General features: G+C 45.1%; 1 protein-coding gene across 21 annotated transcripts in view; it reads right to left on the reverse strand.

Annotated features, from left to right (window-relative positions):
* DNM1 (dynamin 1) overlaps positions 1-16580 on the reverse strand; it is a 65377-nt gene extending 48797 nt beyond the window's left edge. For 13 of the 21 annotated variants that reach the window (XR_005259299.1, XR_005259300.1, XM_038156747.1 and 10 more), the window contains exon 1: positions 16252-16412. Coding sequence is in view for 12 of the 21 variants with exons in the window: in XM_038156747.1 (XP_038012675.1) it covers positions 16252-16412 (161 nt within the window). In the remaining 9 variants the exon portion in view is untranslated. Of the gene's footprint in view, positions 1-16251 lie in introns of all 21 variants that reach the window. The other 8 variants (XR_005259304.1, XR_005259306.1, XR_005259303.1 and 5 more) reach the window with 1 other exon arrangement.
* Between the last annotated feature and the right edge of the window lie 5551 nt (positions 16581-22131).

Raw genomic sequence — 22131 nt, forward strand, 5'->3', positions numbered from 1 at the left:
ACGTAAGTGCCACTATAAGCTGGACACATTTGTAACATAATACCGGGTAATTTGCAAACACCAGTCAGAGAGGGCAGAGAATGAAGCAGAAAGTAACTTCTGAAGTTGGCACCTTCTCCCAGTCTGCCTGGAGTTCTTCTATTCACTCGTGCAGAATTGCACCCGAAACCAGCACAGGGCCAGCAAGAGGTTCTGCCCAAGGTTTTGTGCAGACTGAAGCATTGAGGTCTTCAAACATGAAAGGACAGCAGCTAGGCTAATTCAGTGTAATAAGCGTAGCAATAGTAGTATCACATGTCCACACCACATCCTGCTCCAGAACTGACATGATTCTCCCCACAAGAATCACCTTTGCTGTGTTCCCTGCACCTCTTTTACCAATGACCAGGATATGCCATGTTCTGGAGCTCTCCTGTATCTTCTTCCCACACTGTGCTCTCACTTCATTCAAAATAAGAAAAATACAGTGTACTTATAGAGTTAACATACAAACTCAATAAAGCCACATCAGAAACTTACATGTATTGCAAAACACAACATTTCAAAAACCACAATGACCCCACACCACAGGCTCTGCTGAAAAGACAAGAAACCTTTCAGGAGACTGCCCCTGCCTAGTATCCACCTCCATAGAAAGCTGCATGCCTGGCTGTTTGAAAGCCTACACACTGAGTCTGGCAAATCAAATCCAGTTCCTCGTGGACAGGCATAATGGTGAGGTTTGTTTCACTGACATTTGGGGTAAATGATGGGCCATGGAAGGACAGAAGCTGAATTTCAAGCTTCCATCTTAGCCATTTTATCATCAGCTTGTCTCCTCACCCTGGGACCCAACACAATTACTGGCCACTGATTTACATATACAGAGATGACAGCGTCCAGTACTGCTGTCTGGGTAATTTTTGGTAGTGCCCAGATCTTTCTTACAGAACAGGAGAAAGATTTTTGTTACTGGAAGGCATTGTCATATTCATGTGCTCTCATGCCTCTGAGAGGACCTACATGCCTTGAACATCAGAAGTGTTAATGAAAAACGTGTTTTTTCCCACTCAGAACGTGTTTGTTGAGCCAAGTGTGGGCTGAGGGGGCTCAGACAATGAGAGAGGAACACCCTGGGGTAATGTTCTCTCACATAACTGATACTTCAACTGCAGTGGCTGTGCTCAGTCTTCTGCCTGCAGCACCTTCCTTAATATTGCCAAAGCCAGAAGGAAAGCACACAGCAATTTTTACATGAATGCTCGCTTGGAAACAGCTCTCTCCCCCACCCCTCCCCAAGCACACTAAATTCTGCTTTTCTGGCTTATCTCTCACTGCAGACTGGTTCCCAGGAGCATCCATAGCAGTTGGTGCCTCTTTAATCCACTCTTTCCACATCCACATCTCCTTTCTCTGCATCACAGCCCCTCTCCTGTACATGCCTCTATGCAGGTTGCTGGAAGCAGCAGGATAAGTTTTGCTATTGTTTATTTTCATTTGAATCCTTTGGGCTGATTTTTCTGTTTCACACTCCACTAGCTTCAGGATCCATCAAAATCTGGAAGACAGCTGTGTGCATCATGCCAAGTCACGGCTGTGCTGGAGCTGCTGCGCACCAGTTAATCAAACGCACAACCACAGAGCCCTCGTGGCTGCCCTGCTTCCACAGGGCAAGAGACTTCCAAGGAAGTCACAGGCATTCTTACACTTCTAGTCGATGGCCTGAGGGCCTGCCAGCATGCAGACTAAACTGGCATAGCCAAGAGTCTGCCCCAGGCATTTCTGCTGCTGGATGTCTACAGTAATTCCAAAGAAGCCAGCACACCCCAGCGCTATGCTTGGTAAACCTTACAGCAGGATCTGGCCTGACTTTCAAGGTCTATATATATATATTTTTTTTTTTTAGATGACCTGAAAGTAAAGCAGAGATATTGCTGCATTCTTCTGATGCACCCCTGCAAATCCATAACCAGGATTATCCCATCCAATTGATTTACTGGCTATATTACAAAGCACAAAGCAAGAATTTCTGCTGGAAACTGCCCTTCATCCCCAACTCAGTTTACATAAGATGGAATATAGGAAGTCCCTATACAGTAAGGGGAGACAGAAGCTGAGCAGAGAATTTCTCCCCATTAGAGACAGTTACACAGCTCCTGTCCTACATTTGTAGGAAACAAGGGAGTACCTTGGGAAAAGGTTCAAACACCCACAGGTATGACCCTTTCTGCCAGTTTTCCATGGTCTGCCTTCTTTCTATCTAGAAATGCAAGCTTTCCCTCTCAGTCAGTGCTAGAGCCTGGATAGGTAAGTGTCTTTAGGACCTGAGAGTCTGAAATACAGAGGTGTTGGTTAACTCCTTCAGAAGAACCAGCACTGTGATCTTGCACAAGGGCACCAGGCCAGTTTGAAGAGACTCAGTTCTACAGATCACTAAGAATATATGGGGTTTAGTAAAAACTCTTCTTATTTGAACCTGTTCGAGGTTCATATTCATCATATTCATGCTTTGATTCCTGAGGTTACATTTAATTCTAAAAAAAAAGGTCTCAAAATCATCACCCCTAGTATCACAGCACTTCAAGTGCTGGGACTTTCTGAGACCAGTACAACAAACTGGACTTACAACAATTTCATCAGCAAGCATCACCTGAAGCTTGCCTAAAGGATCTCAGCTTCCCCCAGACCCTGCAGACACCACAAATAGTTTTCAGCTCTTGTGAGGTACAAGCACAGTTCATTCCCTCAGCCATCCCAGCTGAGGAGTCTGGGTGCAGCTGCCTGCACTGTAATGCAGCCCTCCTTTGGGGCTGTGAGTAACCAAGGTTAAACTCTTTGTTTTTAAGTGCCATGGAGGGCTGTGACCCTGGGAATCCCACAATGGGGGCAGATTGGAGCCACGTGCTTCCCTCTCTAATTGTGATCACTGGCTGATAGATAATCCCTTCATGGGCTGCTGCTCTACAACTGCTGTGCAGCAACCAATCCAATCTGAGAGCCAGGACCAGGCCCAGGGGGATAATTCCCCTCCTACTTCCCTAAAATACGGTGAAATCTACTGTTTCCATAGAAACAAAACAGTTTGATGTCCACACAAACATGTGGATGCTCCTGCATCCCTCACCGGTGGGCATCAGCCCCCAGCTGCTGAGGTTTTAAGCAAGTGTCTACAGTTATAGGTCAAGAGTTTGGAGGAGAACAAGAGGCACTCCCGGCATAGAAACCCGACCATCTCATCCAAAATGTCATTTGCTTCAGTTCATCTCTGCTGTGAGAGAATTAATCAGGAATATTCTTCTCCTCCTCCATTTTGAGGGTTGAGTTATCTGCCAGCTCCCTCCCTGCTATCTTCCTGCAGATGGGTTAGTCCAGAATACGTGAGGACGTAGAACACAGATGGGAAATCAAAACAGAATACTCCAGCACCTCACGTGCACTCGTGAGCCAATTTACTCTGTGTTTCTGCAGATAAAAAAAATGTAAAGACATTTTCTTGTTTGGAGCTCTGTGTTTTACTGTGGAGAATTATTTAGAGAGTGGTACAGCCTACAGTGCACTGCCTGATCTCAAAAAGTCACTGCCCGTTACAGCAAATGCCGCATTGACTCCAGGCTGCAGAGCTGGGGAAGCACAGGCTGGAGAGAGCACAGAACTGCAGCACTGCTGCTCTGCAGCTTCCTCTAGGATTTTCTGAGTAATAGAAAATGAAGTCCTGGATTTTGTTTGCTGCCTTGGGATATTCACGGTAAAAAATAATACAGGACTTATTCTGCATGACAATATCAGGAGCTCAAAAGAATAAGCATCCTGGTGTATCCTGAATGGATGCGGCAGTAAGGATTACACATTTGTGGAAAATGCAGTTTTGATTTCAAGAATTGCAATCCCAGGAGAAAGGAAACAAGGCTGGTTTTACTCATGGGAGAAAAAAAAAGTAACACCAGAAATACTGCACTGCATGATGCATTCTGCACCCCAGAAACTGTAAACCAGACCTTTATGTCTGTCTTGGTTAATTTTCACCGTCACAGCACAAAAGCAAGTTTTCCTTTTGCTACTTCAAAAGCACATATCCCCTGGCAAAAATCTCCCTGCAATTGCAGAATCTCCCTGTAATTTCCAGACAGTCCCCAAGAAGACAATACCAGGCAGCAGCAACACCCCAGAGCATCAAATTAGTTCAGATAGTAGAGAAGAAACAGGGTTTTTTTTAAGGCCAGAAAGGTGAACCCATGACCCAGCATCTTTGCCTCTTTTTTCAAGCCGCACTGATCTGTCGTAACACTGCAGCAACACTGCTCTGCTTTGGCACAAACAAACCTACCAACAACCCCTGGCTCTGCTGGAACACAAGACTGCAGCCTTGAAAAACGTGACCTGTTCAGCACCTGCAACTTGAGCTGTGAGAAAACAAAAGGACAAGCTGTACACTAAAACTCTGGGACAGGAATGGCTGATGGGAAAGCACAGCCACAATAACACCCTGGGATTAATGGATGCTAAGACTGACGAGCAGCAGGCTGACCTGGCTATTTCCCACCACCAGTGTCTTAATCTCTGGAGCCAGGCTGCAGCTGAGTCCAGACTGCCCAGCAGCAGAGACTCTCTTGTGCTCAGAGACACCATTGTACTGTGCAGCAGTAACTAATATTCACACTACTCATCGTATGGAGGCTCTGGATAAAAAAGGGGATTTATCCCCCTTTTTGTCCTTCTCTCCTTCAGAGAAGGAAGCCAGGTACAATGGTAAATTCAAAGATATCAAATACTTGTGCTAAGTATAATCTCAGGTTTCTTGTCAAAACTCCACCTCTGGAGTCCTGGTATTTGCTGCAAGACCCAAGAGAAGAACAAATGTAGCTGGAGGCACATTTCATCACTGCAGCATGACACTTCCTCCACTCCCAGACAGAACTGTGTGCTAGAAAAGGAGACAGGCTGCCCAGAGCCTGAATTCCTTAAAGGGTACAGACAACTGAAAGAGTGCATTGGGAAAGGCAAAGTCCCTTTGATGAGCCCACAGACACAAACCAAACAGAAGCTGCATGAGGAAGGATGGTACCTCAACAAGCCATGATGTGTTGCTAGTTGCCACACACTGGTGGTGGGTTTATAAAGCTGAATGCATGTACACCAATAGCTTATCTTGGATGGGTGGTAAGAGGCAGAGTGTGTTGTGGATGGGGAGGCAACCTGCTTCCTTTCCAACAGGCCAGGCAGGAAGGACAGAATTCCATGGGGCAACAGAGTTATGCTGCACTCAGGCATCCTGACCAAACTACCCACAGTGCACAGCTGTCCTGCAGAGGGAATTTAAGATGCCAATTTACATCTCTGCTCTGCCTGGAGAAGTATGCAGGAACAGTGCCAGGCTCCTTGCTACGCACTGCACCTCTGCAGCTCCAGATATAATTAGGATCAACCCGGGCTGGGAACATGGTGCAGAGGCACTGCCTTCTCAAAGCCCTTGAAGAAGACCCAGCAGACTGATTGCAAACACCTCTAGTGCAGAGCAAAGTCAGAAGCATTAAACTCTACTTCAAAAACCACACAAACATCTCCATTTTCCACTATACCAGAACAAAAATTGGATCAATAGTCCCAGAAGAGATGAGCTTCAGACCTCCTGTCTGGTCCAATGTCCAATGGAACAGCGCTCCTCATGTGCACAAAAGGCACATTTTACTCCAGTCAAATCTGGGCAGTGACCATGGGAGGTGACAAAAACGCTGGACTTAAATTCAACAACAACAAAAAAGGAAGATCAAAGCAGGTGTTTCCTTATCAGTGGGCATTCTGATAGCAAAATTGTGGCATTTTGACTTGGACAAACCACAGTCTTACAGCCTTCCATTCCTTTCCTTATTTTCCAAGGTAAAGGGTTTAACTGAATATCTCTCTGTTGTATCTCCACTCCACCAATACAGTGATTTCTAAGACATCTGGTTTTGCCCCTCCATGTGTCCAATGTGAGTTCAACTTTGTCCAAGCAGAAGTTGGCAAAATATCAAGTGCCAATGCAGTAGCTCACTTATTCTTTTGCAGTAAACATTCCTTAAATATTTAATTCCTTCAATATTCTATACAAATTCATTCAGGAAATGGATCTCCTTCTCCAAAATTAGTTTGGGATGCCTGGTAGTTTGCAGGCCTGAGATAACAAACACATCTTGCACGAATAGGCATAAGCAGAGTAATTCTTAGGAACAGGATCAAATCAAAGTAGCACAGCCCAGAGGGGAAAAGTTTATTGCTGGGATCTCTGCTGAGAGCTGCATGATGTAGAAGAGGTGACCTGAGTTTCAGTGCTGGAGCTGCAGCATCAGCTCTGCAGTGTGACACATGTCATGCACCAATCCCTGAGGGTATTCTGCATTTTGGAATGTACCAACCTCCTCCTTACCCGTAGCTTTAACCCCACTGCGACAGATCTCCTCTCAAGGCCACCACCACGCTCAGGCAATTCCCAGCTATTCATAGAGGAGCTTCTATTAAAAGTAAAAGCACAATCAGCTTAAGAAATAGCCAGAGATTACACAAGAGATCACAGCAGCCAGAAAGAGAGAAAACCTAACATGTATTAGAATCAAGGGGTCCCATCATGACCCAGAGCAGTGTAAGCTCAGAGTAAATCATAAACAAGTCAGCGAGGCTAAATATCAGCATAAAACCTGTGAGGGTTAGAGCTTTGTTGTTTATTGGTTTAATTCTGAACTAACAGGTCACCAGACATATTCCCCTGCTGATGGGGAATTGTTCCTGTGCTGGAAGGCAGGTGGCAAATGGACAGGCATTATAAGCCTCATTTTTAGAGGTTTGTAACTATGTGGATGAGGAAGAGCTCTCAGGGCTGAAATAGTCTGTTCATTTTTCAGAGCCCTGAGCCTGCTCCTATGTAACTTACTCTGTCTTTACACATGTAAGAGTGGCAGGAAGACAAAGAGGAGGAACTGAACAAAGACTTCAAGATTTTTGCCTTTAGGTATGTCTTTCCTTGTTCTAAAAAATTCAGCACCGCCTCCCTCATCATTGGATCTCCATTCTCAATTTTAAAATAAAGGGAAACACTGTAGTTTCTCCTGGTGCTCTCCCGGGTAAGTTAGCTGTGCTGTGAAAACATTTGCAGATGTTGAGAACCGACTGCTCAGCATCTCTGTAGACTTCTGCCTATTGATATGAGAAAGGGTCTGAATGCAGCTGAAAAACTACTCTGAAATACAGCTGCAATTTATGATCAGCTTTTATCCAGCATTACAGCAACACTGCCTGGCTTTGCAGCCAAAATCCACAGCAGTATCAATTTAACACTGGCCGTGTCCTCTCTCAGGCATCACATATACTACACTGGCCACTCTTGCAGCAAGAGTGTTTCCCAGCTCCAAAATGACAGTCTGAGCAGTCAGACAGGAGCCCAGCACTTCCCATGTCTGTTATGGTTGTATTAACTCTTCACCCTTCCACACGGCTGCAACAATGCAGCCTAAAGCCATAAGAAACAGGAAAGGGAGAGTTAAAGGAGACTGTTGAGGCAATACATTATTAAAATAGTATTTTCAGCCCCAGAGACTCCAGTTCAATTCCCATTTCCGTCACAAGTGAGGTACTGGGTTTATTCCAAACCTCATTTATTGTTCATTGCGACTGCAACACGAGTATTTTAGTAGAGCTTATAGTTTTGAGACTAAGCCCTGATTTTTAGGAAGGGAAGAGATGACAATGCAGGTCTTAGAAGCTTTGGGATTCTTTATACTTGTCTCCAGAAGCCTTTAGGGAAACAGCATCTTTTAGAGAAAAAAAAAAATACCCTCAAACCTCCATGTTAGAAATTGCTGTTTTCAATACAAAAGCTACACTGCTCTTCTGTTCGCTCAATTGCTGTGGCCAAGGCTCTAAGAAAAGCCACACAAGTCACAAGACTTGCAGAAAAATGGCAGAAGCTGGCAAGTTTGCTTCCAGTCAGCAAGACACAGCTTGAGGAGCTTGCATAACGTCTGCTTGCAAGAAGCTCCCAAAAGCATGTTATGCTGAATTGCAAGAAGCTACTAACCAGGGACCATCTCACTTCCATTTGGTCGTGGCTGGGTCTGCCAAAACTTTCCATGTCAGATGCTCTGGAGAAAACAGAGACGCTGTTAGATTTCAGACTCAGGGCTCATTATTCCTGTACTGTGTCTTGAAGGAAAGCAAAGCAGTTATCTACTACAGGCAGCACCAGGCTCAGAGCTGTGACAAACCTGAAGGTCACAAAGGAAGCAAACGCCAGCAACTTAATTGTCCTGTCTGTCCATTAACATAAGACAGCCTAAGAAAACTGTGGAGCTACTTTATATTCAACTGTTATTAAAATATTCACTAATGGACTTTGAAAACAAAGCTGGACCTAACTACAAAGTATCAATGAGTCACCTGGAATAATTGTTTAAATATCTAACATTAAATTGTGCCCTCAGTTGCCCATCAGTGTTTTGATGCAGTCTTGCCTGCTCGTCAGTAAACACTGAAATGTTCTCAGCCCCCTCTTCATAGCTAACCCAGTATCTACAGCAGCTAGTTCTGAGCAACACATCCAGTTTGCATTACTAAACTCATCAAGTCGCCCCAAAATAGGCATGATGTGTGCTTTAGATGGATCACAGATAAATGTAAATTAAGAGAAATAACTTTTTGCAGTTTATCCAGAATCAGTACCTGCAAGCTGACCACCTCCAAACCTGACCAGAACATGCAAGTACTGAAAGCCCCTAGGTACAAAACCCTGGGCTCACTTCTCTGTAGAGCTGTGCTACCCATCCCTGCCCTGAAAGGCCATGCTCAAAAAGTCAAGTGCTACCAGGCCATCTCGGAGAGCCTCTCATCTCCAGTGCTTTCTAAGAACACCCTCACTCCTCAAATCCTGCACCTGATCTGTGCCAGCAGCCAAAGATGGCTGCACCAGACCCAACCTCTGCAGAGCAAACCTAAGTAACCTGCAAAACACTGAGCAAACCAACCTGCACAAAGAGCTAAAGTTCTTGGCACAACACAACTCTTTCTAGAGAGAAGGCAAGCCTCTGCAAGGGTTCAGACAGACACTGCAGCGCCATCTTTACAGAGTTTTCATTTATTGTTAAGAAAAATAGTTTATCACTTAATGCTTAACCTTTTCCAGTGTTAGTTCAAGTGTCCATTAATGATATTCACTTACATGTCACGGGAGACACCAACAGCCTTTAAGGATGGAGAAAAAGGTGTAAAATTAATCACTAAGAATTTAGCTTCAGAGCAAAGAACAGAATTCTACCTCAAGGCTGAACATGCCCATTTGCCTGTAGTAAGAGACAATATTCCTTAACCATGAGATTTCACTCTCTATCAGAATGTGCAAAACCAGGTCAGAGGCCAGGAAGAGGAAACTTCAAGTAGAACGAGAAATTGTCCCACTAGTAAGCTATTTTTCCCACCATGCATGACTAGACTTCTGGGTTTGGGGTTTAGTTTTTTTTGGACCAGATTTAATTTCATCTCTCCTCCCAACTAGCAGTACTCTGACTCATATGGTTACAGATCTGTGAGTCCAAGAAGGAGGAAAGTATTACACCCAAAGTTTTTGGGGTGGTTTTTTTTTTAGTGGCAAATCAAGGAAGTAGGTTTACCCCGCACATTATCAGTAAATCTCCTTTCACAGACACCACCTCAAAATCAATTTTACATTGGGCACACAGGCTGAACATCATATGCTTCTAGATGACTGCCTGCCACCCCTTCACTAACTCTTCTGGTTTTGCTACTCATGCACTGCCTGAAACAAAAAAACTAAGTACTGGCTCACACGGGTGGAGCACACAAGGGTTTGTTCTTGTCCAATAAATTCACTGCTCAAGGCATCATAATAAGTTTCACCCCAGCAGCTAGAAAACAGCAATAACTGTTTTCTTGATTAACTTATGCTAAGTTGTAAGCTGCTTCCATTTCTCCTCCAAAAGATCCATGTTAAAAAAACCTTATTCAGATTTTTTTACTCACGCTTGTACAGACAGACTCAAACCTGGAGTACAAAGTAGGGACATTCAGGAATTTGCCAGATCAGGAAGGGGATTAACTTCCTGCCTTGGAATAACATTTTCAGAAGCTGCCTCAGATAGGAGGTGTTGCAGACAGACTCCCACTCCTTCTGTTTAAGTCCAGCAGGGTTCTGCCTGCTCTGAGCATCTGGAAAAGTCAGGGTCAAGGACTTGGCTTGGTATTCCCAGATAGGTATTGAATGGCTTCTGAAAACAATCAGTACCCTTCAAAAACAGTAGGTCACCTTTGCTTTGCCTGGTTTTACTAAGGTTTTTTTGACTGTGGGATAAGCACAGCAAGTTTTAAAAAACAGGAGCAGGTGACAGTTTAGCTTTTGGGAATTTCTGACTCCTTTCCCCACTGGTTCTGTTCCTTCTTTACAACCTTGTATCACTGCATCCTGTTTATTGAGGAAACACACAAAAAATTCCACATTATTATCTCAAAGTACAGTAAGAACTAATTAAAAAAACTCAAGATGTTCTAAGACTCTCAACTTGAGGATATCATGCTAACAAGGAAGAGTCCACAAGGAAATGCAGCATCCCTGATCTGTCAGCTATCAGGTGATGAATTCCAGCAATGACAAGGCAACCTGTCATTTTCACACACCAGTAGGTCCAAACAGCAAATTGCACCACACTGAGCACCAGCCTCCCCAGTTGATTGCAGCTGGTTTCCCTTCCCTAGGTAAATTCTGATATGACCTGAGACATGCCTTAAAGATCCCTTCTTCTACAGAATATAAGGCTAATGGGCAGTTACCAGAAGCACAGGATCATCACTAAAGAGTTAAGCTGAAAGATACAGCTAGAAAAATCTGCAGAGAATAGGTAACTGCTACAGGAAGTAGAAAAAATATTAGACTTGTACTTATTTGAACCAACCTTGATAGGATTAAAACAAGTTGACAACAAACACAGGCAGACACTGCTGCTACATCTATGAACACTGAGACTCACTGGGTTTTCCCTCACAGCCATCCATGTTATGTTATGTTTTAACTTAATTATGTATCTTCTTCTAGCATTCCTCCTCCCACAAGCGTTTGCTCAGAGCTCTACAGATTTCCCTTAAGTTAAATTATTTTATCTTGGGGTCTGCTGTAACACATTACCCGTTTCCACCAATGTTCCATGTTTTCTTCCTTCCCCAATTAATCCAAGATGAAAATAGGTATTTTCTTCACTGAAGACCAAAGATTGGCTGCCATTTGAAGGACTTATCTGACCATAGTTTATTTCTCTAAGCACCAGAATCCTACTCCTGGCTCTTGCACCATCCACTGCAACCTTAAATAAGTCCGTTCACAAGCAGGGTCTGTGTTTTTAAGCTGCAAATAGACAACAGGATTTGACTGGCTCACAGATGTATTTATCATACAATAGTTAAAGGTCCATGATTGGCAATTAATCATCTCTCTGCCAGCACACATCTCAAACCAGAAACCTCAAAAATTTAGAAGAATCACTCTTAAGAACCTCTTTTATGGCCAAAGCACAAGTCATGAATGTATCTTCTTGTTTAAATTTAAATCTGCTGAAGTACTGCAGTGATGCTCAGCATTGCCCAGTACAACAGACATCCCCAATCTATACATAATGTAGCTATTTCACAAGATTTGAACACTCAGTCCTCAACACTCAAGCTCATAAACCACATACTGCAGCAGAAGCCTGAGCAACTTAAAAGTACAAAGATATCAACAAAACAAAAAGTTTTCCTGCAGGAACAGGCCAAGTATCTGGATCTCTTTATGCATCCCTTTTGGATCCTTCACTTCTACATAGTTGCTAAACACTGCTGTTGGTCTCTGAAGGTATTTTGCTGGGGAAGCTTTCCATAACAAAGCAAAGTATGTGTTATCAAGGAAGGCATTCCCTCATCATATCTTGGGGGTGTACTTATCTCTAAATGGCTGTGGAAGGTATTAAGTTGCTCTTCACAGTTATACCTGAAGCCAAACTAAACCCTGTGGCTTCAGGATCTAGCTTTGCATCACCAGTATGGGACATAGAAAGGCAAAGAGAAACTTGCTGCCAGGCCCGTGCCTGATTTTGTCACAGCAATTACTGCAGCTATGCCTAATGAGTATTTATTTAGCCTTTTGACTGCCACAGGCATTGCAGAGCTGCATTTTCCTTGCTCTTCTACCCATGTAGAAATTTCATTGTGTTAGGAGAGGCAAGGTTAGCCCAACATGGTTGAGTTTAGGCCCACACCTGTCTCCTGATTCCTTCCAGGCAACACACAAACATCAGGGAATTCAGCATATACCATCAAAGCCTGGTGATAGACTGCAAAGTACCCCTATCTTGGGTGCAGAGCTTCCAAGAGAAGATGATTATGGGGTACCAGATTCCAGCTCAGGTCTGGGGTCAAGTAAACACTGATTCACTTTGCACAAGTTTGGCACTGCTTAGGTCCCTTGATCATAAAGGGACCATCATAAACAAGATGGTCTCATCTCCATTCAAGTCCTTCCACCCACTGTTCCCAGCCCTTAGTCACTGCCTCCTCAGCAGCCCCCTGAAACCATCTGTTCTGGAGAAGTCAGAGGTGCCTTGTTTTCCCCATGAAGAGCGATGCAGCTGTCCCAGCAGGGCTGAGCAGCACCCTGCCTTGGATCAGACACCACCAGCTGAACACAGCCCAGTGCTTCCAGTTCTCCTGTTTGTAAAGCACAGGTAACAGCAATACTCCCAGAAACCCAAAGATTTGTGTAACAGTGCTCTGAGATCATAGGATTTAAAGAAAGCATATTTGTTATTTTCACATGGTAAAGTAAGAGTGGCATGAACACGGATGATTATGCAAACAGTCTTGTGGGCTGTCTCGTACAGCCTCGTACAGCCTCCTCAGTCATTCGGGCTCTTAAGTCAAATTAGCACATACCACATGCTTTGTTCTTTTTATCAGACCAATTCTGCTGGTGCAGTTGCCCGCTCCAAGACCTATTTAATTAGAAAAAGAGGCTGCAGGGAAGTAACAACACCTGAAGAACAGACTAAAGGATCGCTGAGGTCCCTTCCAAACTGAGTTATCCTACAAGCTTATAACCACATCAGCAGGAAATGCCTGGAGCTCGCCCAATTAACCTTCCTTCCAGTTCTGGGGCCCAAGACAAACCAGTCTGTGGACAGATGTGTCACCTGTCTGGCTTCTACACGGCTTCTTGTTTCTTGGGCAATTTTATCACCACCAGCCAGTATGCGAGCCACCACACTGAGACTCCAGCAGCAAAAGCACACATAACAGCCACACTGACATCTGGTATTATAAATACAAGCTCTGCACTGTTGGATAATCTGTTAACAGCAGAGTAAGTGTCATTGAAAAACACAATTAGCAGCAACTACTAAGCCATCGAATTCAGGAGGAGAAAAAGATTTGTTTGGTAAGACACGTAACTAAACACTGATTGCAGGCAGTGCCACTCCTCCCTGCTTGTAGGTTTCCACCGAGTGTGGGACTTGGTGCTACTGCAAGGTGCCTGCAGCAGCCCTGGACTGAAGCCCTGCACAGCCACAACACAGGTCTGGCAGGGGGCAAGTGTGCTGTCCTGTTAGGGAAACGTGATTTGATGACAATTTGAAAGGAGCCCCACAGGTCCCGAGCAGGGAAACCAGCCCTGTTGGGGCTCCAGCCCCAGTGCTGAAGTGTCTGCATCATGCCCATCAGCCAGTACCAACCACATCAGCATTTGTTCTTGCACAGATTTCCATCCACTCAGAGAAAAACTCATCAGCACTCACATTCCCTGTGCAGCAAGCAGCTGCTGAGCAGTAGCTGCACCACCATCCTGGTATCAAGCAGGAGCAGTGACATATGTCATGTCCACACTACAGCAATAATTGTATCTGTACACAGTAGGTCTACACACAATTTCTTCTTACGACTGTTCAGACAAGAAAACAGCCCTTATCACAATTACACTGAAGAATCATGCTCATTCTGGATACTATTTCCATAGCTCCTTATCATGGTTTCCAATACCCACACAGAAGGAAAAGAGACTATACATTACAGCAGGGCCCCAACACTATTTTAACAGGATTGGGATTTGCAGCATATACACATACATTCTGTGGTAAGAGGTCTCAAGTTACCAGTCTAAACTAGCCAGCACTCAGGGATATCAAATGGAGAAAGACCTCTTCACACTGACATTTTCCATTTCCCCTCCAATTATTTCCTCTAAATGCTTTTCTACAGACAGCTCTCAGCTCCTGCTCAGGGGACCCTTAATTACTTCATTTTCTAAAAGCCACAGTGCTATAACTTGCTGCTAGAGAGACAGCTGATGGGACACGGTGAGGTCATAAGTTCTCTTGTGACAGGAGCCATCAGAAAGAGACAGAAGATAATTGAATTCATATATTTTCCACCAAGCAGATAAAACCCCTGGTTCTAAACTGGTGCCAGTGGAGATGCACCAAGGATTAGTAAATCCTCCAGTGTGGTTGGTCTAAAGGAGAGGAGCAGTTTACCCCAAAACACCGACTGTCCTTCCTCCAACAAATCCCCCTCTGGCCCAGCAGCCCTACATTATCTACGACACCACTGCAGCACTGCCTGCACAGATCCTCTAGAAAGGATTTATGAGGTTTGACTGCCAGTACTTCGAAAGCATGAAAACAGCAGAGCCAACAGGTGAACCCATTTTCCTCAAAGATTTCAGAAGATCCATTTTCCCCTTCTTCGAAAGCTACAGCCCACCAAGTTTTTCACTTGAGTGGTAGGGATTTTTATTTTTTTTCTGTGACTATAGACAAACAAGTGGATCCTGGACTATGACCTGAGGCTCATAGTAGAATGTGTTTCCGCAATGTCCTGCCCTTGGCATGATCCCAGCATCTCTGAGGGATACACTGAATGGACCTTTGGAAGTTAGCTAGAGGAGATGCCAAACTCTTTAAATTTTATATTCTTATTCTTTCAAAACTCTTTGATCTATGGCAGAGAAGAAAAATTTTTATTTTGGCCATGCTTTCTTTGTACCAGATGCAGCCCCTGAGCCTTCCTCCTAGTACACCCAGCACACCCTGCACTCACTGCTCAAAGATACCCTTGCACAGGTCCAGAATTTGAGGCTACTAGCAGCTAAACAAGCAGTTAATCCACACCACAGACCCTTCTGACAGTGGAAAAGCTCTCTAAGCCATCCAATAGCAAACAGCTTAAAAGAAAAAGTGGGGGTAGGGAAATGAGATCCAAGAGATGTTGTCACAAATGCAGCTTGCTGAAAGAGAAAAACCCACGCAAGCATCTGACCAGGTATCAGCAGTCACTGCTTTTAAGGCAAGTCACCAGAAACCTGTGTGCTCCTTATAGCCTAAAAAAACACCTTGATAACTAAAACCCGTATATAACTTAATGGAATTAATTAACAAGGCCAGGAAAAAGGTGAGGAACAACCTCCCCCCCCCCCCCCCCCCCAGGTGTTGTGTGTCTGCACTGGAGCAGATACCCAAGCAGCGCAGTCTGCAATTTACTCAAGTTGCAGATGATGAATGCGAAGGTCACATGAAGGAAAGGCATCAGTATATTGCCTGTCACAAAATGGTAGCACCCGGGGATTTGAGCATATAGGAGAGCTATAACCCCGTCCTTCCTATAGCCTCCCCGCAGCTCCTGACATGGCATCCGCTATGGAGGACAGCGAGCCTGGGCTGGGGGAGGGGGACGGAGCAGATTAAACTTAAACACCCTCCGCATCACCCCCCCCGCAGCGACAACATCCATCTCTGAGCCCCGCACCGAGCAGGGCATGGATGGGGCCGGCCCCCACAGCCCCTTCAGCCCCCTCCGTTATGTAACAGCCAGGACAAGGGGGGGCTCCCACCGGCCGCCAAGGTGCGGCAGTGGCGGGGACCCCGCTGCGGAATGCCCCCAGGCGGGAGCCCTCCCTCCCCGTACCCCCGCACCGCAGCGCCCGGGCGTCCTGCAGCGCTGCCCGCGCAGCACACAGGCGCCGAGCAGAGCAGAGTAGCGGCGAGCGGAGCGCTGTCCCCGCTCCGCGCTGTGCCCGCACCGCGTTCAGAGTGCCCGCACCGCGCTGCCCGTGCGGCGGCTCTGCCCGCGCTGCCCCTGCGCCCGTGTCCGCTCCGTGCGGAGCCTCTGCCCGCGCTGCTCCCGCACCGCGCTGCCCGCGGACCCCGCGGCGCTGCCCCCGCACCGCGCTGGCCATGCGGCAGCTCTGCCCGCGCCCCCGGGGACAGCCCCGCTCACCTCCCGACGAAATTCTCCAACACGGAGCTCTTGCCGGCGCTCTGCCCCCCCACCACGGCGATCTGCGGCAGGTCGAGGTTGGCGTTCTGCCCGATGGCGGCGAAGGCGTCCTGCAGCCGGTTGACCAGCGGGATGAGATCCTCCATCCCGCGGTTCCCCATGGTTGCGGCGCGGCTCCTCGCACAGGCGAGCTCGCACTAACCCTTCCCGCAGCCCTCCCCGGCTCTGGGGCCGGTGGGCAGCGGCTCCAGCCCGCGCCCCTCGCCCCGCTCGACGCCGCCCGGGCTCCGCTCGCCTCAGCCCGCCCGCCGCGCCTGTGGAGCGCCCCGTGCTGCGGCCAGGGGGCGTTAAAGGTACCGGCGCCGCGCTGCATCCTGGGAGATGTAGTCCGGCGGCTGTGAGGGGCCGAGGGGGCCGGGATCGGGCTGGCACGGCTCGGCTCGGCTCGGCACGGCACGACACGGGTGTCTGTGCCCAGATGCCTGGGAACGGCGCTCTCCCCCAAAACCAGAGCGGTTCAGGTTACCTCGGGGCTGCGTCTGTGTGCGGCAGGTTGGCACACCTGTGTGCCCAGCCGGTGTGGATGTGGAGCACGCCCCGCAGTCGGTGCCGGTGTACCTGTCCGTGGGCCCGTGCCACCAGCACGGTGCCACGATCCCTGTGGCATTCCCTGCCTCCAGCTGCGCAGCGCTGCCAGAGAACAGGTAATATGTGGTCCAAGGACCCTCGTGGCTTGGTTACTACACCTGCACGGTTTGATCCTCACAGCCACACCCTTCAGTCAGTGCACCACGGTTTGGTCACAGTACTCGGGAACGGGCTGGCACCTCTGCGGGAGGGCTTTGTGTGAAGGCAGCACTTGTGAAATCACCAGAATGCAGGAAACACTTGAGATTATTAAACTGGAGGTTTTCAAAAGCATTACCTCTCTCTGAGCATCTAGCTAGAATAAGATGGCAGAGGCTAGAATAAGAACTTTTTTAAGGTCCCTTCCAACCCATTCTATGGAAGAAGTTAGAATAAGGTGTTTTTTAAGGTCCCTTCCAACCCATTCTATGGAAGAAGTTAGAATAAGATGTTTTTTAAGGTCCCTTCCAACCCATTCTATGGAAGAAGTTAGAATAAGATGTTTTTTAAGGTCCCTTCCAACCCATTCTATGGAAGAAGTTAGAATAAGGTGTTTTTTAAGGTCCCTTCCAACCCATTCTATGATTCTGCTGCTTCATTCAAACACAGATGAAAAGTGCATCGATTTCTGTTTATAGCTGTAAAACAGTAGATGTGTTGCCAAGCTTGTTTTAGAAAAATGCAAACAGGTGCTTCATTTTATGTACCCAGATTTTGTTTTTAAAATGACTTGTCTGCAATAAAGAAGGAACAGCTTGGTTTTAGGTTTTTTTAAAGGGATGGGTTTTTAATAAGAATATAACATGAGGCCATATTTGATTTCAAAGTATAGCAATGAAAACAAGTGTTCAAAAAAGCATCTGATGGCTAGCAATGACTCAGAAGGATGGAGAATGTTGCATTTCAAACACCTCTCAGTTCGTGCTACCCAAGACTCCTATTCACAGCTCAGAGAGAGATGGGGGTGGAGGGGGAAAATACAAAAAACTGCAACAGATTTTGAGCTGTCTGTTTTGTTTTAAACAGCAGGTTTTTAGTTATAATCATTATAATGAATATTTCACAGATGTCCATCAAATTTAATCCATACAAGAATACCTATGTGGACATACAGAGAAACTGAGGCAACCCTGGTGAGGGATGAATTTGCCCCATGCTCTAACACATCACCAGTGTGCAGGTAAGAGCACTGAAGGAAGGGAAGGGAGCTGCTCCATCTGTATGGGTAACACCATTGTAGGGCATACGTGGGCAGTTTTGGAGGCTGTCAATGCTATTTTTTCCTCTCAGCAAATTACCCAGTAAATCTCAAGAAATAAGCTTAAGAAATTCAATACAGACTGTGGACAAAAGCCTTTGAGCATTCTGATAATTTATGTTGAAGGATTCTGGAAAAAAAAACTGCTATGGATAGCTGCTCTTTGTAAGAGGTCACCACAAAAAGAACAGTGAAGGTATCAAAGGCTCAAATAATGATGTCACCTTCCTCCCTGGATCAGAGCTGAAGCTCAGGGAACTTTAGACCATGAGGGTCTTTGAAGCTTTATTTGAGGAACCATAAGAAGAAAACCATCCTTTTCCCAGAGCTCGCTGTATCTTGGAGTTCACCAAGTGCAGCAGAGAGAAAGATTGCCCGGTTCCATCTCTTCCATCACCTCACACAATTTACCAGCTGTACTAAAAACTCTCAGTGGCAGTGACCAGCCTCACCTGAGGCTTCCCCCCACATCTGTGGACCTGGGAGGGCCATCAGTCCCTGCTGGCTCATGGAGAAGTGTTTGTTTCTGGTTCAGTTGCAGCCTATGGAGTCTTTGGGTCTGGGTTTCACTCACAGCTTGACTCTTTAGCTTTGTCCCCATGTACTATTTTGCTCTGTGTGAGTCAGCTCTAGAAATAATCATTCAGGTTATACCATTTCTTTGGCGAAGCTAAAATGAAACAAATCCATTTGCTTTGAGCAATGTTTGTGAAAGACTATTGAAAATACAGTATATCAACAGCTGATGTTGAAGACTGGGGGGAAAAGTAGGATTTATGTTGCCAGATAAGGAGCTCATACAGGAAAAAGGCTCATGCATGACTTCTTTGCAGGTTTTCTTTCCTATGCTATCTAGTTTTATTTTCCTGTCAAACTCATACTTAGTTCTTAGGAAACATGGTCCTTTGAGGGATATATGGGGGATTTTGGCCTAATTGAAGTCTTAAAGGACAAAACTGGACAGAAGAGATGAGGGGAGCTAATAGGAGGCTCTACCAGTACACAAGAAAGGAATAAAAGGAATGATGGAATTGGTAAAACATGCAGAAATATTGGCAAACTTTACATGGATCAATATTGGTGTAAAACTGAGAGATGCACAGACTCTGCTCCAGCTTCTTTGTCCTGCAGAGATATTTGTAAGCAGATGAGCTCCAGTGTGTGCCTGCAGCGTCACCCTAAACCACTCATTTCCAGTGTGGAGTCTGAACGCTTCTGCAGCACCTGGGGCTTCTCGAGCAGCCTGACCTCGAGCATCCCAGGCAGCGAGGCTTGGATTTTCTGAAGCGTTACAAACCTACACCTCCCGCTGATGAAAAAGTGAACTGCAGGCACTCGGAATCGCTCTTAGAGCCTTCCATTTTCTCTCCTGCCACAAACTGAGTCGCAAGGATGTTCTCAGCAAAAATACCTTTTGATTCTGTGATACCTCCTGCCTGCGCCTCACTCAGCAGCATGTAGCAGACAGAGCAAGAAAAACAAAAGGTATTTCAGTAACTGGAATGAATAGGAAAAAAAAAAGAATATATATATATATATATATATATATATATATTTAATCTTAGTAGAAAAACTGAAGATGTGAACAAAGAAAAACAAGAGGAATTAAAGATTCCCCCCCTCCCTCCCTCCCCTCCCCGGTGCTATAAATATTTCTGAATGTACTTTAACATGAACCCCTAAAAATGCATGTGGCCAAGCATATGTGTGTTTCTATGTATGGCTATCAACATAACCACAGTTGTGCATGCTGATTTTGTCACCTCATGCAAATAGGACTCCCAGTTTAGTTAGCATAATTAGAAATAGACATTTGAGAGCTGGATTCTGTCCTTCATTCCTTGCCCTGGAAAAAATAACATATCTAGTCCTCAGAGGAAAAAAGAGGCAAAAATGTGGAATGCAATTAGCTTATGAGTCTCTAAGTTACTTGCAGACTGTTTCTGCTGACTCCAGGTAGTGTGAACGATTAGAATATTTCACTGTGGGTCTTGAAGAGGACAATTCTGGCCTTTTGGGTTCCTAAAAATAGTTATAAACAGGTTAGAATTTAAATTGAATGTTTAAAAGCCGAGGTTAAAACTTCCAAAAAGAAACTGGCCTGGGATTGGCATTGTCCATACTAATACTACATGATACAACTGACCAATAGATAAAAATATTAACTAAAATTAGCCTCTTAAATTTCCATAACTATTTAAAGCTGCCTATAGAGAAAGAAAATGCTTAAGTGTCTATTTTATAGGTACTTAAGTGCTACTATAGTAGCAATGGTACCATAGTAACATCATTAATCTCTTGTGGTATCGGTTGCTCAGAGAAAAAAAGTTGATTTCTAATGCTCCTATTATTTGCAAAAGCTATTTGAAAGAAAAGCAGCCTTTAATTTTTGAGTTTTCAAATAGAATGCTTTTCTTTGTAGAATAACATAGTGAAATGCTTCTTCATCTCTTGTGCTTAAGCTGAATTGGTGTGCAAATCCTCCAAAAAGAGGTAGAAGAAGTTAAATCTGGTATAGAAGACACCAGGACAGTATTATTGTGAGTGTGGCTCTCCAGAAGCCAGAGTATACATAAGGAAAGAAAGAAGCTGAATGTTATACTCCATTAAAAATGGGATCTGCACAAGGATGTGAGTTTAAATTAATATTTTAAGAGCAACAAAGCTGAGTTCTCTGTGCTTTCTGCATCTAGTGAGATGTCATAAAATAGCTCCTGGTATGTATTTTACCTTGTGAGACTGAAAATCACTAATAGGAGCTGATTGACCGTGTGGTAAAATGGATATAAAAAACTATCTTTACCTCTTGTGGCCCTGTCCTGCCCATCAAGAAACATCAGGAATAGGTTTCTAGAACTATATGACAAAGAATGAGGGAAAGCATGCTTTAATTCACAGATCATTTTGGTTTGAAATGTTGTGTGAATCCAGTCATCCTCCAGATAAAACAGACATGGAAAACAGTGTAATTCCAGTAACTAATATCAGCTGTTAAGAGCATGTCTGGTGAAACTTGACCCATTCTTTCTATAGATACACCCCCAAACCAGGAGAAGAAGGTACTTTAAAGCTCCATATGCTTTTTCTCCAAGAAGTTTGTGAGGCTTAAACACATTATGGTGAGAACTAGTTATATCCTGGTGAAATGGATGAGTAATCACACCATCCTTGCAGATTGCAGAGGAAATTGTGGGCACCGCAGTATGTTGGTGCTGTCATAGGCACTGAGAAAACTTGGGTTTTCAAAAGTGATGTGGCTTTACCAAGGGTTGCATACCAAGTCTTTTTCAAAGCCAAAATTAAAACATAAAACTGCATAGTGCAGTCATATGCTGGAAATGAGAAATCTCTGGTTATCTGCATGCCTGATCCAGTCCCTGGAAAAAATTCATATAGCCCAGCAAAAACTTGGCTGTATAGTACAATCCAGCTCCTGAATGAAAAGCATTCATATGCTCTGTCCTCTTATCTGCCAACAGATTTCATAACCCTGATCTAATCATACAGAGGTGTAGTGCAGGTTGCCTTATAGTCATGACCCAACAACTCCACTGACTGTAGTCTCTGCATTGCAGGATGCTTTCTGGGTCGTTCTCTTGCCTTGAACTTCTAAATCTTACTCTGTTTCCTCACTCCCATTGCCCATGAGGCAGTCCCAAGCCTAGGGGATACACGGGTTGTTTTTGGGTGATAATGCTGCAGTCTGCATTGTGGCTCTTTCTAAGGTTCTGTGTATTCTCCCATTGAGAGCTGTATTTGCCACTGCACACTGAGTAGTGAGTTGCTTAATTATTGAAAGGGAGATGTTCTTTGCAGGAAGAAGCAACTGTCAGTGGATGGGAGGTCAAGGTCTGCGTTCCAATGATCACTAGGCACCTTTCAGCTGTCAGCCTGACACACTATTTGCTGCTTGCAGTGAGGGAAAGGATCCTAACCCAATTTTCTGCAGTTCCCTTATATCTCTGTATGACTTTCAAACTAAAAGGTGTGATTAC

This window comes from Motacilla alba, chromosome 17 (genome assembly GCF_015832195.1).
Source record: "Motacilla alba alba isolate MOTALB_02 chromosome 17, Motacilla_alba_V1.0_pri, whole genome shotgun sequence".
Lineage (NCBI taxonomy): Eukaryota > Metazoa > Chordata > Aves > Passeriformes > Motacillidae > Motacilla > Motacilla alba.